The 17,413-nt window shown below is 26.7% G+C and overlaps 8 protein-coding genes across 8 annotated transcripts; 3 read left to right on the forward strand and 5 right to left on the reverse strand.

Annotated features, from left to right (window-relative positions):
• Positions 1-884: 884 nt before the first annotated feature.
• BN7_5265 (SIS domain-containing protein) lies at positions 885-2,036 on the reverse strand (the record flags this gene model as incomplete). The annotated part of the gene is made up of 1 exon (XM_011274119.1): positions 885-2,036. The coding sequence occupies one exon, from the start codon at positions 2,034-2,036 to the stop codon at positions 885-887; it is 1,152 nt and encodes a 383-aa protein (XP_011272421.1).
• A 1,042-nt stretch (positions 2,037-3,078) lies between these two features.
• BN7_5266 (Vacuolar protein sorting-associated protein) lies at positions 3,079-4,458 on the reverse strand (the record flags this gene model as incomplete). Its single annotated transcript, XM_011274120.1, has 1 exon — positions 3,079-4,458. One exon carries the CDS (start codon positions 4,456-4,458, stop codon positions 3,079-3,081), a length of 1,380 nt encoding a protein of 459 aa, XP_011272422.1.
• A 411-nt stretch (positions 4,459-4,869) lies between these two features.
• NIS1 (Nis1p) lies at positions 4,870-5,628 on the reverse strand (the record flags this gene model as incomplete). Its single annotated transcript, XM_011274121.1, has 1 exon — positions 4,870-5,628. One exon carries the CDS (start codon positions 5,626-5,628, stop codon positions 4,870-4,872), a length of 759 nt encoding a protein of 252 aa, XP_011272423.1.
• Positions 5,629-6,897: 1,269 nt separating this feature from the next.
• On the reverse strand, positions 6,898-10,038 carry SFI1 (Sfi1p; the record flags this gene model as incomplete). The annotated part of the gene is made up of 1 exon (XM_011274122.1): positions 6,898-10,038. The coding sequence occupies one exon, from the start codon at positions 10,036-10,038 to the stop codon at positions 6,898-6,900; it is 3,141 nt and encodes a 1,046-aa protein (XP_011272424.1).
• A 427-nt stretch (positions 10,039-10,465) lies between these two features.
• Positions 10,466-12,634, forward strand: FAA7 (Long chain fatty acyl-CoA synthetase; the record flags this gene model as incomplete). Its single annotated transcript, XM_011274123.1, has 1 exon — positions 10,466-12,634. The coding sequence occupies one exon, from the start codon at positions 10,466-10,468 to the stop codon at positions 12,632-12,634; it is 2,169 nt and encodes a 722-aa protein (XP_011272425.1).
• Positions 12,635-12,740: 106 nt separating this feature from the next.
• BN7_5270 (uncharacterized protein) lies at positions 12,741-13,001 on the reverse strand (the record flags this gene model as incomplete). The annotated part of the gene is made up of 1 exon (XM_011274124.1): positions 12,741-13,001. The coding sequence occupies one exon, from the start codon at positions 12,999-13,001 to the stop codon at positions 12,741-12,743; it is 261 nt and encodes an 86-aa protein (XP_011272426.1).
• A 205-nt stretch (positions 13,002-13,206) lies between these two features.
• Positions 13,207-14,076, forward strand: CSL4 (exosome non-catalytic core subunit CSL4; the record flags this gene model as incomplete). Its single annotated transcript, XM_011274125.1, has 1 exon — positions 13,207-14,076. One exon carries the CDS (start codon positions 13,207-13,209, stop codon positions 14,074-14,076), a length of 870 nt encoding a protein of 289 aa, XP_011272427.1.
• A 644-nt stretch (positions 14,077-14,720) lies between these two features.
• Positions 14,721-16,163, forward strand: BN7_5272 (Prenylcysteine oxidase 1; the record flags this gene model as incomplete). Its single annotated transcript, XM_011274126.1, has 1 exon — positions 14,721-16,163. One exon carries the CDS (start codon positions 14,721-14,723, stop codon positions 16,161-16,163), a length of 1,443 nt encoding a protein of 480 aa, XP_011272428.1.
• Between the last annotated feature and the right edge of the window lie 1,250 nt (positions 16,164-17,413).

A 17,413-nucleotide genomic window follows, 5' to 3' on the forward strand; every position in this document is an offset into this window, starting at 1 on the left:
AATAACAATCAATTCGGGCGCGTGGCGCAGTTGGTAGCGCGCATGCCTTGCAAGCATGAGGTCATCGGTTCGACTCCGGTCGCGTCCATAATTGGGTGTTTTCCCGAATAAATTTTTTTGATCTGAAAACTTATATGTATTCAATTTTTTTTTCAGTTTTTTGTTTATATCTACATTTTTTTTGGGAAGCAATCTTTAATTATATAATAGTTTCATCATTTATAATGAAATACTGATGTTTAATTTTTTATTTATTATTAAAAATTATATTTAAGGTCTATTTCCTGTATAAAGGAATTAGGTTTTTTGTCCATGTAAAATAAAATAAAATCTTTTCCTTGATGAATATGAATATCTTTTCTGTGATGAATATGTATGCTTCAGTTATTGGATTATTTGATAATAAAATTATTGTGAATTTGGGATCCGAAGATATATTTTCATTTGATCTTGAAAATCAATCTTCCAAGTTGATTCTGATACTTTTTGGGTGATGATGTGTTGATTTCATCATTCTCTTATTCATGAAAACTTATACTGAGTAGAGTGTAATATTCAAAAACTCAAATGTTCTTTTTCTACCACTTAGTAATACTAATTTATAATCTCTTAAAATGAATCAATATTAAAAACAATAAATAATCTTTTCATATATCAAAAAAACAAAGAAAAAACACACAAACATATAGTTATATCAAGGTTATAAAGTTTAAAAATCTATAAATTTTTTCAAACTATTTATCAAATGGGCAAAAAAAAACAATAACCGATAATAACTATAAAAATTAACCCCTATAAACAACCGAATTGAATATAAATTCTCATACAATGAGAATAAAACCTTTTTTTTTATTATATAGAACCCTATATTTCTAACCCAAACTTTAAGTATATCTAACCAAATTTTCTTTAATTCTCCAATTTAATTCATTAAATGTTTTTTCTTTATCTTCATATTGATGTTCATAAACAATTCTATAAATAGATTTTAAACGATCAATTGAAATAACAAATCTTTGACTCATAATAACATAATCATAAAGTGCAATACTTTGTAAAATTTCATCTTCATTTTTGAAAAACCCAATTGAATTCCCAACATTTTTTGATTTTTTAACTTGTTCAATTAAAATTTCATCTTGAATTTCATTTTCATAACCAATATCAAATATAACTTGTGGTAAATCATTAAGAGTTTCTTCATCATCATCGATTGAAGTTAATGAAGTTGTTGGATTTAAAGCTGGTGAAAAACCTGAAGAAGATTGAGCACTTGTTGAACTTAATGAACTTGAACTATAACTTGGAGTATTGAAAACTGAAGATTGATTTGAAGAAGAGAATGAACCACCATAAGCTTCACCAATTGCACCACCTGGATGTCTTTCACCAAATATTTTTTTACGTTCATTTAAATCAGCAATAAATAATTCAGCTAAAGAAATTGAAACAGCATCAGCTAAAGTTAAACATAAAGTTGTTGAAATAGTTGGAGCAGTTAATCCATAAATTTTTTCTTCAGTTAATTGAGAGGGTAGTTCAGCATAAAGTAGTGATTTAATTTGTGGATGTTGTGATAATAGGGATTTTTTTTTATTTGTTAACAAGATTATTGGAGTATTTAATGAAATATGAGGTAATAATTGTAATAATTCTGGAGATTTCCCTGATGAAGAAATTAAAATTAAACAATCACCATGATCAGCTCTTAATATACCTAAATCACCATGTAAAGCTTCAGTTGGATGTAATAAAGCACTATGTAAACCTAAAGAATTCATAGTGGCAACAGTTTTAGCGGCAATTTTATGAGATTTACCAATTCCACTAATAACAATTTTCCCATTTTTTAATAAAGAAGAATTTAATATATTTAAAGATTTTTTCAATTGATTTTGTGAAAAATTTGAATGTTTATATTGATTTACTAAATGATGAATTGAACTTGTTTGATTTGTTAATATTGAATCAAATGTTGATAGTGAATTTTGAAGATGAACTTCATGATTTATATGAGGTTGAGGTTGAGCCGCCATTGTGTAATATGTAATAAATCTAGCAAAAATGAAATAACAAGTAGCACCCTTTTGAATCACTTAGGATTCCTTGATAGAACTTCCCTTTGATAACCTGATAACTTGATATGTGTTGGTGTTTTATGGTGGAAATCTGGGTATTATAAATTATTTTTTCCACCACCGGAAATTAATTTTAAATTGCAAAGTGTGGGCTTTGGAGCTTTGTGGGTGTGGCAGATGGTAATCAAATCGACAACGGTTGAGTCAAAGAATTGTCAAAGCAAAAGAGCAATTAACCAGTTAATTATGTCAAGTAAAGTTTATGCAAATTAAGGTAAAACAACCCCTTTATTACTTTGAAGTTTGTTTATTTGAGTTTAATTAATGGTTACCTATTCAAGTCTGAGATCAAATTTAAATGGACCCTTATCAGCGTATTACAAATAAACGGAAATAAAGATAAAAGAAATTATAATGAACTCGACGTAGTTAAATAAAACTAGGCGTAGCATCAATCAACAAATGATTATATGTTAATCAATAATTGGTGATGTCTTTGTAGCTAATACGACACTACAATACTAGAATTTGATTTAGTATTGCTTATTGCTATATATCTATGTACTTCATACGCGTCAGTGGTTGACGATGATTCGTTCATAAGGAGTTTATGGATTTTATAACCTCAGTTGGGAAAACGGTTTTTTCTTGATCAACATAAGATTAAACTTTAAACTATACAGCTATGATTATTAAAATAGATCTAGAATTAATTATTTAGCATAGATAAACAGTAAAGATGTGTATGATTAGGTATATGTAATTGATCTATTGAGTCCATACTTTGTTTTGATTGATTTTGATATACATAGTATTAAAGCCATTCTGGGGTGCATTTTCATAGCAATCTACATCAATAAAGTTATATGTATAAAATTAAATCAAATATTAAATCTAGTCTTATATATATATAGTTTAAATATTCATTAATTACATGTATATTTCTTGTTACCATCCCCTATTTCCCCTATATTTGTTCATAAAATCATTAATTATATATTCATCCCCATATTAAATTCATTAAATTACATAAACCACCACCCCATGTTAAATTTTCTAATAAATTTCTCAAGAAAAAAGGTCTTATCCAACCAAATAAATTTGCACAAACTATACCATCTTCTTTTTCAATTCCTTCACCTAATTTTATAAAATTTTTTGGTGGACAACCTTTCCAAAAATTCCACCATTTAGCTCTTTGACATAATTTAATACGATTTAAATGTTTTGTTAAAGGTCCTGTTGGTCCTTCAATAAATTTCCATTCAAATGGTGACCAACGTTGTCTTGGATCTTCTGGTGATAATTTATCATCACCCCAATGTCCTTTAAATAATAACCAATCTCCATAATTTAATTCTTTGAAATTATCTGGTTTACTTTCATTTGATACAGGTGATAAAATTTCTCCATCCCATGTATAACCAAGATAATTTTTTGATGGATCCCATAATGGACCTCTATCTGTAAAATCTGATAACATACCAAATGGTAAATCATGTGAATGTTGCCCAACACTTGCATAATTTGCATGTGTACCTCTTGAACTGAAAATTATTGGTTTTTTAGAATCAATATCAGATTTTTCTAATGCTTTATAATGATATCCACCACCACCTCCATGTGCAGACATCCAAACAAATATTGGTAATCCATTATAAAATCTCATTAATGAATGTTCCCAATCTCCAATATGATTACCATATGGTCCACCACCCATTACAAAAGGACCTAAATTAAATGAATAAAAATAAAACCAATAAGCATCAACCCATCCATTACCTTTATCAACAACAATTAAAACAGATGGTGCATTTTTAATTAATCCAGATGATAAATTTGGTTTATTTTGTTTACCAGTTAACCAATCAGGATTATCATTAAATTCAAAATCACTTGTTAAAAATAAATCATTTGTATTTAAATTTGGATCATTTGCATATTCACCAAGTTTTTTTAAAGATAATGTTTGATTTGTTAAAATAGTTTTATTTCTAAATTCTAAATGGAAATGTTTAACATAATCTTCAATATCATAAGGTAAATATTCTTCCTCAGTATATAAATGAACTAATGGAGCATAATCTAATATATATTTTGGTATTTCACCTTTTTTCAAAAAACGTTCAGATTTAATAATTGGTAATGATTGAATTGGTGGTAAATTTTGTTGTTTCTTAAAATTAGGTATACTTGATTCAATATATTTTAATGTTTCTTCATCATTTGTATTATAATCTTTAAAATAATCATCATTTAAATTTATAATTAATTGATTATCATCATTATCATTTGAATTTGAATTTGAACCTAGCGGTATACTTGTAATTCCTGGTACTAATGTTATAACAACCAAAGCAAACAATGTGTAGTTCATCATTATGATCAACTTGTATCGTAGCGCTATATTTCAATCTTCATTAAACTAATTTTTGATTAAATTGTAATTGTAATGGAAATGAATTAAATTGAAATGGTTTTATTTACTTTTCTCCTATACAACCGATTTCCGAATTCCTTATATGAAAAGTCGGATTTCACCTGGTTAACCAGCTTGAGCTGACCATATCTAATTCCGACTCTATGACACAAAATCACTTTTCTTTTTTTTTGGGCCAATTTCCAAATTTATGTTCAACTTGTTTTCGTTTAATCGTTTAAATTACAATTTTTAGTTTTCAAAATGCTTATTATTTTATTAATTTTATCTTTGAATATTCATAAATAGTCGTAAAATGTATCGTATATAGGTCTTTTCTTGGTTTTGTTCTGGTTCGTTTAATTCATTCGTTTAATATGCAATATAATCAGAAACATCAGAATCTGCAGTTATAGATCTTTGTACTGGAATTGTTAACATTCCATCTTTATAATGACGAGTTTTATTATGATTTGAATTTAATAAAACATCTGAATCACTTGATCTTTTTGTTGTTTTAGGTTTAGTTGAATTTCCAATTTGTTGTTGAGCAGGTATAAACATTTCATTTGTTTCAATATCATCAATTTTAGAAATTTCAATAGTTGGACGTGGTGATATTGTTGGTGATTTTGTTGATGATTTACTTGATGAACCTTTAGATCTTGAACGATGTGAATGACGACGATTTGAATGTGAATGTGATTGAGAATGATTTCCATGATGATTTCTATGAATTGGCATTGTAGAACTTCTTTTAAGTGTACTATTATTAAAACTATTATTATGATTTAAATGATCATATTTACCATTAATTAAATCTTGTCTTGTTATTATCTTAACATCTTTTGTTTGTAATGATTGACGTTTAGCTTCTTTAGTTGGTATTGATTGTTTAACTTCTGAATTTTTTGTTGAACCACCTGTAAGAGTTGATGGTCGTAGTATAATACCTTTTATAAATCTTGTACTCTTTGTACAAATATTTTGATTATTTTTAATTAAACTTGTTGAAGTTCCATTTGTTGTATTTGAATTTGAATTTGTATTTGTATTTGATTGATTATTACTTTTACCATTAGCTAAATCAAATGGGAAAGTTAAAATTCTTGAAAAATTTGCCATTATCATTGTATAATGTTGTATTAATGTATTGATGAATTTACTATATGAACTTCCTTTCTTGGCCGCCACGTCAATTGAATTGTTTAGAAGTATATTTCAACTAATGATGTTTATGAATTCAAATATTATAATACTATAGTAAAGTGATTATATGAAATATAGTATAATCATTCAATGTCAATCTATAGTGCCAGTTCTATCGTCATCCATAAAATCAGGGATATAGATTATATTTAAATGTAATATACAATTAAATTTAAACTTTTATATTATTAATTTCTAGAATGGCTTTAACGCATTACTTATAAATCAGTTCCCATCGTACGAATTGAAAAAATTTATAAGCTGTTAGCTTAAAAACTACTTTAATATGCATATGGAAATTTCTAAAATTCGGGTCTCGGTCATATAAATTTTCCCTAGTGCAGCGAGTAACGGCGACTCGCGAGTAGCGGATGAAGGAATTAAAAACAAAAGATTGATTCCGGCCGAAAATTTAAAATTAATAAGTTTAAACGTAATACGCGTTGACTTAATCAATTAGGAAATTAACACCATCAAGACCCTTTTAAACAATATTGAAATCTTTTTACTTTATAATTCAACCAAACATTCTCTATTCAATTCATACTTACAGACCTAACATAAAAACACTTACATAATAACCTGTTGTTTAATTGTACCATACTCAAAACCTCGGTCTTTAATACTTAAAATTCCATCCTCGGTACATATGAAATTATTTAGTTTTGAGGTCCGAATACTAGCACTTTTGAAATCCCTGTATACGTAGTAATTAATACTAGATGAAGCGCTGGATGGAGCGTGATATGTGTGAACTTGGTATATGTTACCGAATTCGTACACAAAGTGAACAGATTAGGCTTTAAGTGTCAACAATTATTAAGGTTATTCTAGTATTATAGCTGGAATCTCGGGATAGGAACTGACTACTTTACTTACTTTATATTACAGATAGATCAACTCCAGCTTAATTGTATTTTGGCGTGATATATGTACATGTATAATTATATGGTTGGTCATAAGCATTCATTAATTATTAATTGTCTATATAGGTTTCATATGTATATATAAAATGTTGGTCAATGTTATTAGGAAACGGATGTTTTGAAACTATTCTATATCCATAAAGTAAAGATGATCTTTAATTACTTAGGTATTAGTCACACAATATCAAATAAATGTTAATTACTTTGTGTGGGGGGTTTAATTCTCCTTCAAATTGGCTTCAAAGTACTTATAATTTAATTAAATCTAAAATGATGGAGAGTTTTTAAATAATTTATCAGAATAATTTGAAGATGATCTATTTGATCCAGTTTTGGATTTATTTAATGAATTATATCTTTTTAAAAAATTTTGATTAATTTTTTTATGTGATATAACTGGACTTGATATTTGATTTTCAAAATTATCAATTGATTCATCATTAAAATAAAATTGATTTTTTTCTTCATTATTAACATCAACATCATCATACTCATCATCATTTTCATCTTGTTTATTAAAATTTAATTTCTTCACTGTTGATGTACTCAATGGATTTTTAATTTCAGATTTCAATGGACTTGGTATAGCATATTTAATTTGACTATAATGATTTTTTAAAGCCTCCATTCTTTGTCTTTTAATTTTTTCACTCCCAGGAATTATTGAATTTGAAATTATTGAATTTTCATTATTATTAATTGGAGTTGAATTAGAAATTGATTTATTAAAAATTGATTGAGATGCTTTTTGAGGAGTTTTAGTTATTAAAGATTTTGAAAAAATATTGGAATTATTAATATTATTTTTAAATTTTAATGGTGAAGGATCTTCTGAAGTAATATTACCATTATCATCATCATCTTCATTAGTCATTAAACTATTATTACCAAATATTTCATCTTCTTGTTGATCATAAATTTGAGAAAAATTCAATTTTAATTGTCTTTGTTCTTGAATTTCCCAAGTTTTACCTTTCCATAATAATAAAATAGCTCTACAATGAGCACGATCCCATCTTCTTTGGAAAGATTTTATATTTTCATTATTTCTTTTAGATTTAAATGAAATTAAACTCCATTTTTTTAAATAATTTAAAATTATTTTTAAATTTGCATCATTTTCATATTCTTGAAATTGAAAATTTAAATTTTGAATTTTTAAATAACCAATTTGTAATTTTGTAAAACCTGTTGATATTAAATTTAAATTATTGATTTCATTTGATTTTAATTCCATATCTTTTAAATCATTAAATTTATTAATCCATTTTTGTAAAAAAGGTCCTTGAATTAAAGTTTTTTGGAAATCTTGTTTAAAAATTTCTTCTTGTTTTAAATATGAATTATATTTATGATTCCAATTTTGGAAGACTGAATTTATTGTTAATTGATTTTGGAAATTTATGAATTCTTTAGCTTTTAATTCTAATTTATTTTGTATTTTCAATTCATATAAATGTTTCCATTTTTGGAATTTTGTTTGTAAAATTGATTTAAAAGATTTATTTTGGTAGAAATTATCAGCTTTCTCTTCCATTGATTTTAATTTTTCCAATTTTTTTTGAAATTTTTGATAATAAATACCTTGATTATAAACATCAGCTTTTACTTCTAAAGATTTATTTTGTTTAAATTGAAGTTTCCAGTTATTCAAAAACATAATTTTGGAATAAGCTTCATAAGCTTCATCACCAATAATTAAAGTATTATTTAATTCAATTTTTTTTGATTTCCAAATTTCCCAATATTTTTCTTGTTTTTGTAAATTTATTTCATTGGATAATGAATTTAATAAAGTTCTTCTTTTCCAATCTTGGAAAAAATTTGATTGAATATTGAAATCTTTAGATCTTTCATAAATTTTCCTATTTATTGATAATTTCCATAAATTCATTGAGTTTTGTAATTTAGTTTTATAACCAACTTGATTGATTTTTTTCTTTAAAGTTAATTGTTGTTTCCATTGATTTAAAAATCTAGAAATTTTAGTTTTTTGGGAATTTTCAAGAAATCTTTCCAACATTGATTCATGTTTTAATCTTAATTTCCATTGATTAATTATAAAATTCAATAATAATTGATTTCTCTTGTCTATGACTTGATTTTCAATTTTTTTAAAATATAATGCATTTTGCCAATTTTGGAAAAATTTAAATTTAATTGAATTTGTTAAAATTGTTTCAAAATTTTGAGTTTTATTTAATGTAATTTGAGATTTTGATTTCCATTTTGTAAAGAAAAATCCTTCATGGAAAACACGTTCTAAAATTTCACCATCTTGATTTAATGAATTAATTTCTAGATGCTTTGTATGCCATTTTTTGAAAAAGTTTGATTTTTGTATAGTATTATTAATTGGAATTTCAATGGTTTTAAATTTTGTTTCCAAGATCCATTTATTTATATTTGATTTCAATAAATTTTGTTGATATAACCAATCAGCATTATCATAATCAATTTCTAATTTTTCTTTCCAATTTGCAAAAAATTTAAATTGAATTTGATAATTTGAAATTTTTTCATAATTTTGTAAAGTTTTATAATTTGTTTTCCATAAATCCCAAAATTTTATAGTTTTTTTAGTTTGATAAAACATATCAGCATTTGAAATTAAATCATCTTGGAAAGAATTAAATTTATAAATCCATTGAGATATGAATTTTTTTTTCAAATAAATTTGCCAAATTTTCCAAGATTTATTTAATTCTAAATTTTGTCTTTTTTTAATAATCCAATGATTTAATGTGGTTTTCATGGTTAATTTAGATTTAAAATATAATTTATTTGATAATTTCATTGCTAAATTTGAAGGATCATTTATGAAAATATCAATAATTTTATTTAATTTTTCATTTGATTTAGATTTTAATTGATTGAAAATTGTAATTATGAATCTATCTTTTGCAGGATTCATATTATGTTCATCTAATATAATTAAATATTGATTTAATATACCTTTAAAATCATTATAAATTTGTTGATTTGGTAATGATTGTAATAAAATCATTAGATAATCTATATCCAGATATGGAGAAGGTGGTGATTCTAATGGATCATGACTTGAACTTGATCTTCTTCTTATACCATTGGGCGTAATAGGTGTACCACTGGGTATTATTTGAGATTTTGATTTTCTTAATGGAGTTATTGGTTGATTATCTTGGAATTGCATTCTTGTTTCTGAAACATTACCGCCAAAGGCCAAATAACTAGCAGTTGTATCCAAAAAGGGGTTATCATTATCATTACCGCCAACTATACCATCACCATCACCATCACCATTACCATCACCATTATGTTTCAACCCCAGTCTATTAAAATCTTGAATCAAAGCATCTGTATTCTGATCTTGTACCCCTACCACCTTGAGCCTATGATTCTCCCTTTCCTTCACCTTATGGCTCATTGCCACCTGAACAACAAGAAAGTAAAAGAGACAACTGAGAAATGAAGAATTCAATTGATTTATAAACAAAACTCAGCGGTTAATTTTAAAATTGAAAAGTAAATAAATAAAAATTGAAACGCGACAGTATAAAAATAATTACGTAATTTATTAATAATATAATCTTTCCTTTTAAATTTCCTTGTTTTATCCGAAAATTCAATTTTCCTGTGGAGATTTTAAGGAAACAAGAGGAGAATTAATGCACAAAATGTAAAGAAATGGATTTTATTAGATTTTATATGAGATTGAGATCATTTAAATTATTCCATTTTAGTTAATTAACTTATTAATTATTGGGGTTATTGATATTTGTATTTAAATCAGTGAATTTACCTTAGATTTGATTGATTATTAGTTCTTGTTCTTATTCACTAGGTATATCATCATGTCAAAATTAGATGCTTTAAATCAATTACAATCAAATTATCCAATTCCTCAACGATTCAATTCTAAAATAATCCCAGGTTCAAATAATCACCATGGTCATTCTGGTATTTATAGAAATGAAGCTCTTTTACAAAAAAATGGTGATTTAATCTCGTCAATTCATCCAGATTTAAATACTTTAGCTAAATATTGGGATAATTCTGTGGAATTTTTCGGTAATGATCCATGTTTAGGTACAAGAAAATTTAATAATATTATAAAGCAAAAATATGATAATCATTTCACTTTTGAAACTTATAAAGAAATTGATTATAGGAAAGATAAAATTGCAAGTGGTATTATATATTTTGTTAAAAATCATAAAAATTATAAAGGAGACAAGGATTCAAAACCAAATTTTATTGTTTCTATACTAAGTCCAAATCGTAAAAAATGGGTATTAATTGATTTAGCAACAAAATGTTATTCATTGCCAAATACTGCTTTATATCCAACTTTAGGTGAAAAATCTTCAAAATATATCCTTGAATTAACTGAATCTCCAATCATATTCACTACAAAATCAAAAATTGATGAAATTTTATCATTAAAACAATCAAATTCATTACCAAATTTAAATATTATAGTTTCATTAGATGATTTCCATCAAAATGATTCTGAATTATTTAATAAAGCTAAATCATTAGATATAACTTTAATTGATTTCTTAGCAATTGAAAAAACTGGTGAAAGAAATTTATTACCAAAAACCTATAATCCACCAAATCCAAATACAATTTATACAATTTGTTTTACATCAGGAACAACTGGTTTACCAAAAGGTGTTGTATTAACTCATAAAATTGCTACATCAAGTGTCCTTGCAACAATGATTAATTTATCTGAACCAATTTGCTCTAAAAATTTAAATAATTTCCATAATTATAATAAAGATGAATTTCAAAATCAAATTAAAACTTTAACTTGTTTACCATTTGCTCATATTTATGAACGTGAAATGATGAATTTTGGATTTTCTTCAGGTTTTGCCCTTGGTGTACCAACTTTAAACCCTAAGAATCCATTACAATTATTTGATGATTTAAAAATTTTAAAACCTCATTATTTTGCAAATGTTCCAAGAATTTTTAATAAATTAGAATTAATGATTAAACAATATTTAAATTTAAATTTCCCAAATATAAAATTCCCATTAAAACCTGAATCGGAAAATCCAAATAATGATCCTGGTTTAATAAATAAAAATTTAATAATTTCCAAAATTAGAAATGAATTTGGTTTCGAAAATTTAAAATATTTCATTACAGGTTCTGCTCCATTAAGTATTGATACTATAAATTTCCTTAAAGATGTTTTAGGTTCAGGTGGTATGAATGGTTATGGATCAACTGAATCATTTGCTGGTATATGTTTTAGTAATCCTTTTGAATCTAAAACAACAAATTCTTCAGGTCCTCCAAATTTAACATGTGATTTTAAATTAGCAGATGTACCAGGAATGGGATATAATTCAAATGATCAACCAAGAGCAAGAGGTGAATTATTATTAAAAGGTCCACAAATTTTCCAAGAATATTTTAAAAACCCCGGGGCAACAAATGAAGCATTTGATCAAGATGGTTGGTTTCATACTGGTGATATTGCAGCTATTGATTCTCAGGGAAGAGTTTATATAATTGATCGATTAAAAAATTTCTTTAAATTAAGTCAAGGTGAATATATTACACCTGAAAAAATTGAAAATATTTATTTATCAAATTGTCCATTTTTAACTCAAATATTTGTTCATGGTGATAGTTTACAAAATTATTTAGTTGCAATTGTTGGATTAAAATTTGAATCTGTTTTAAATCATTTCCAAAAAAGTGTTGGTACTACTAATTTCCAAAATTTAAATGAAGTTGAATTTAAAGATTTATTAAATTCAAATATTGATCATAAGAAAACCCTAATTAATGAAATTAATAAATATATTAAAAATTGTGACTTACAAGGTTTTGAAAAAATTCATAATTTCCATTTTGATTTCCAAGAACCTTTAAAAATTCAAGATGATTTATTAACTCCAACTTTAAAATTGAAAAGATTTAATGCCAAAAAGAAATTTGAACCAATTTTGAAAAAACTTTATGATGAAGGTTCATTTTATCAAAAGAATAAATTATAAGTTTTGCTTTGAGAATTTTGTCTAATATTAGTGAATTAATGTTAGCTATAATGAAATATTAAAACATTGATATTCTTGTATTGTATTGTATATAAATAATTTGCATCTATTTCTTACCACCTTGTTTCAAAACATCTTCTAAATTTTCAGAAACGTATTGCTTTTTAGCACTATTAAAAATTGTATCTAAAGTACTTTCAGATTCTTTATCAAATTTAGCAACAATTTTTTGTGTATTCATATTAACTGCAACATAACCATCTGGTGTATTATCAACTGCAGTTTCTTGAGCCCATTCTGCATCATCATATTCTTTTAATGAGACTACTGGTGGTTGACCATTGACAAAAGCTGGGAATTGAACCATTTTAGAAGAATAAAAGAACTGGTTTCTTATATAATTTGTTAATTGTTAATTGTTGAGACATAATGAAGTTTGGTTTTTTTATATTTTTTTTTTGATCTTAGCTCATCAAGGTCAAAAAAAAAAAAATTAAAATATATATAGGAAGGTTTTACATACCTAAACATCAAACAAATAACAACGAAATACATACAAAACAGAACAAACAATGAGCATTGAAATACCCAGCTTCACAGTCCCAGGTCAACCACTTTGTCCAACTCTACAGAAAACTAAAGATCCTAAATTGGTACATAAATTCGAACCTGGTAATGGGGCAATTTTACAACAAGTTGAAATAAATAATAAAAAAACATCAATTATTTCATCAACTTTAGTTGGTAAAGTTCAAATAGAGGAAATATTAGAAGACGAAAAAGAAACTACAGATGGACAAGATGAAGAAGAATCAAAAAATTCACAAAAAGAAGATAATGAAGAATATAATATAAAAAAATTTAAAATTTCAGTTATACCAAATTTAAAAAATCAATATAATGAATTTGATTTTATAAATAAAGAAACAACAAATACAAATTTCGCAACAAATTTACCAAAAGAAGGTGATATTGTATTATCAAGAGTTACAAAATTAAATTTAAAACAAGCATTTGTTGAAATTTTAGCAGTTGAAGGATCTGGTAATGTATTAACAGATTCTGGTATTGGATCAAATGGTCATGGAATTATTGCTCCAGGTGGTGGTTCAGGTGCTGCTACTTTTTCTATCCATCAAGCTTCTTCAGATTTAGGTGAAACTTTTAAAGGTATAATAAGATCTCAAGATGTTAGATCAACTGATCGTGATAAAGTTAAAATTATTGAAAGTTTTAAACCTGGTGATATTATAAGAGCTCAAATTTTATCTTTAGGTGATGGGACCAATTATTATTTAACCACTTCAAGAAATGATTTAGGTGTTGTTTATGCTAAATCTTATAATGGTGCTGGTGGATTAATGTATGCTATTGATTGGCAAACTATGGTTTGTTCAAAAACTGGTGAATTAGAATCTCGTAAATGTGCAAAACCATTTTGAAGAAACAAAAAAAAAAAATAAATAATTTTGAATAAACGTGAATATTACAAAAGAAAGAAACAATGTAGACCTATAAATATACTTAATTAATCTTGTTGTTTAATCATTTAATAAAAAAAAAATCGCCCGAAATTGGCAAAAAATAATGAAGAATGACACGGACAGGAATTGAACCTGCAACCCTTCGATTGCACTAAATTCCAAACTGGAGTCGAAAGCTCTACCATTGAGCCACCGCATCATCTTGAAGTTTTGTGACCGCACAGATTGACAGACTGCGCAAAACATGAAATGCAAAAGTGCTACCCGGCCGTTGAGTCTTCATTAACGTATTTTGGTGCTTCATTGATGATAAATAAGCATTGTTTTGGTGTTAATACATTAAATAGTTGATGTAAGTAGTTACTTTTGAGACTGGCCATGTTTTTAGTCTGATTGGATCGTATTGTTGTGCTTTAAAAAGCTTATACTATAACCAAGTTAAGACGCGATCTATTAATCTCCACGAAATTTGACGAATATGCAGCGATTTAAAACTGTGGGATTCATCCTGACTCCTTAAGTATAAATATATAGGCTCATAAACCACCAGTTAATGTTTAATTGATCCATATGTCAACTGAAATTCACCTCAGATCTTGAAGATGATTACTTTTTCACTTTACATCAGTCTTTTAGTGATTGGATTACTTGCAGAAGTTCAACAACCTTTAGTACCACAACATAAGGAAAGAATTGCCATTATAGGAGCAGGTGCCGGTGGTTCATCAGCAGCTTATCATTTACAAAACTTTACATCTCATTATTTCAATATAACAATTTTTGAAAAAAACAATTATATTGGTGGAAGAAGTACAACAATTGAAAATTATGATAATTCTACAGATTTACCAATTGAATTAGGTGCTTCAGTTTTTGTTAATGCTAATAAAATTCTTTTCAATGCTGTTGAACAATTTGGTTTAGAAACTCAATCTTTTTCTATTCATGAACAGTACCCTGATATTTTCAAAGGAAGTATTGGAATTTGGAATGGTACAGATTTTGTTTACAAGACAAAAGGTGAAGAAGGTGTATTATTTGGAACAATTAAATTTCTTTGGAAATATGGGTTATCTCCAATAAGATCATATTTACTGGTAAGAGATATTGTTAAAAAGTTTATCAATGATTATTATCGAGATGGATTCCCGTTTACACTGAATGAAATTGTTCAAAAAAGTGGATTTGATGAGTTCACAAATACAGATGGGGAATCTTTTTTGATTTCCAAAAGTATCAGTGAAATATTCACAAAGAATATTATAGAAGCAGCTACAAGAGTGAATTATGCAAGTAATGTTGATGAAATACATGGATTAGAAGCTGTTGTAAGTTTAGCAGCTGAAGACACCGTTCAAGTTGTTGGTGGTAATTACAAGATTTTTGAAAAATTTATAGATAAATCTGAAGCTAAATTATCACTCAATACTGGTGTTCATAACATTACAAAATTAAATGGGAAATGGACTATTCATTCAGATCTTGGTATTGACGATTTTGATCAAGTCATCATAGCTGCTCCTTTAAGACAAACAGGTATTACAATCAATGGTGAAATTTCTGAATTACAAGATGTTGAATATAGGAAGTTACATGTTACATATGTCACAACTTCAAAATCTAATCCAGTAAACCACAAATATTTTGGAATTGAAGAAGAAGCACCTGAGTTGATTTTGACAAGCTCAGGAATTGATCACATTCCATTTTTCAGTGTCAATGTTGTTCATTATGATAACATTACTGAAAGAATTACATACAAAATATTCTCTCCTGATAAAATTGATTCAAATTTTTTGTCATCATATTTATTCAATGATATAACAGATGTTGATATAGTTTTTGAAAAACTTTGGAATCCATACCCAGTATTGAAACCAACTGATAAATTTGATGATTTTAAAATTGGTGATGGTATTTGGTATTTGAATTCAATTGAAAGATTTATAAGTACAATGGAAACATCAGCATTAGCAGGTGCAAGTGTTGCAGGTTTAATATCAGAGGGAAAGAATACATCAGAGATTAGACTTTCATACGTTTGAAATGGGAATCCCAAAGACAAGCTGAATGATGACTATGCTGATCCAAAAGCCAAGTTACACAGAGGTACACAAGCAAACTATCACTAATCATTGATCAATCATGCTCCGTGAAAAATATTTTGGTCTTGGCTATATACTATATACATGGATTATAATTACATGGTAAATGTTATATAAACTTTTTATCGTTAATAATTGGACAAGACAGAGCAACCTAAGATCTTTATTATGGATCTTCATACTTCCGTATTTGATACCAAAGTGTAAGGAAATCAAGAAGTATTATCAAGTTATATATGACTTTAATATACAACAGCTACGGACTTCATGATGTAGATGTAACGCGTTACCTATGTGTAAAGAAAGTCATGTAGTCAATTTGAGAACAATCTAGGATCTTCAGCATAAAAGCTGACTCGTATTTAGACCACTGTGCATCTGCTTAAAACACGAACATGTGCTTTTGATTGAACTAATTCCGATTCGAATAGCTGATTCCTGTTCCCTTATTTGCTCATGCTAAGTCCTAATCTTTGTAATTCTTTTAATTAATTCATTGGTTGTTGATAAATCCGATGCAAGATCTGGCAAGTCTCTATGATTGTTACAAAATTTACGAGACAGGTCTAGTCGGGATTTGTTATCAGAGTAGATCCATCATTAAATTAGGCAAAAGAAGAAACATCTTTTTGGGAATCAGATAGTTTTTAATTTTCAGCTACAACTATAATTTATGTTTTAATTACTTAAAGCATGCTCACTTCCATGACAATATTTAACTGATGTTCACCAAAGGATTCAATATAAATGAGGCAACTTTAAATTAATATTAAACCAGTTAGTCTCCAAATGTGAGACTAGATAAGAGCGATTGGGAAATCCACCAATGATACATGCCACCCCTACACCATCATAGAGTCTAGTCTATAGTCGCGGAAAACTTATTCTATTTGCATCGTCTTTACTGATAAGAAACTTTAAATGAAAACAATCACAAACAACTGAAGTATGCTAAAAAACTGGAATTCCAATACAAAAGACTAGACAGTTAACAGAAAATGTGGTATACTATGGTGACAATAATAGTGTGTTAATGAAGATTCATATATATCTTACAGAGACATTCAAAACAATGCCTATTGTTGTTATTGTTGATGTTGTTAACTTTGAAATTATTACTCACATATACAACCGCTTTTAGGTACGCAAGATAAAGCATTTTTTAATTGTCTAGTCCCATCTCTATAGTC

Source organism: Wickerhamomyces ciferrii, contig 00207 (assembly GCF_000313485.1).
Source record: "Wickerhamomyces ciferrii WGS project CAIF00000000 data, strain NRRL Y-1031 F-60-10, contig 00207, whole genome shotgun sequence".
Classification (NCBI taxonomy): Eukaryota; Fungi; Ascomycota; class Saccharomycetes; order Phaffomycetales; family Wickerhamomycetaceae; genus Hansenula; species Hansenula ciferrii.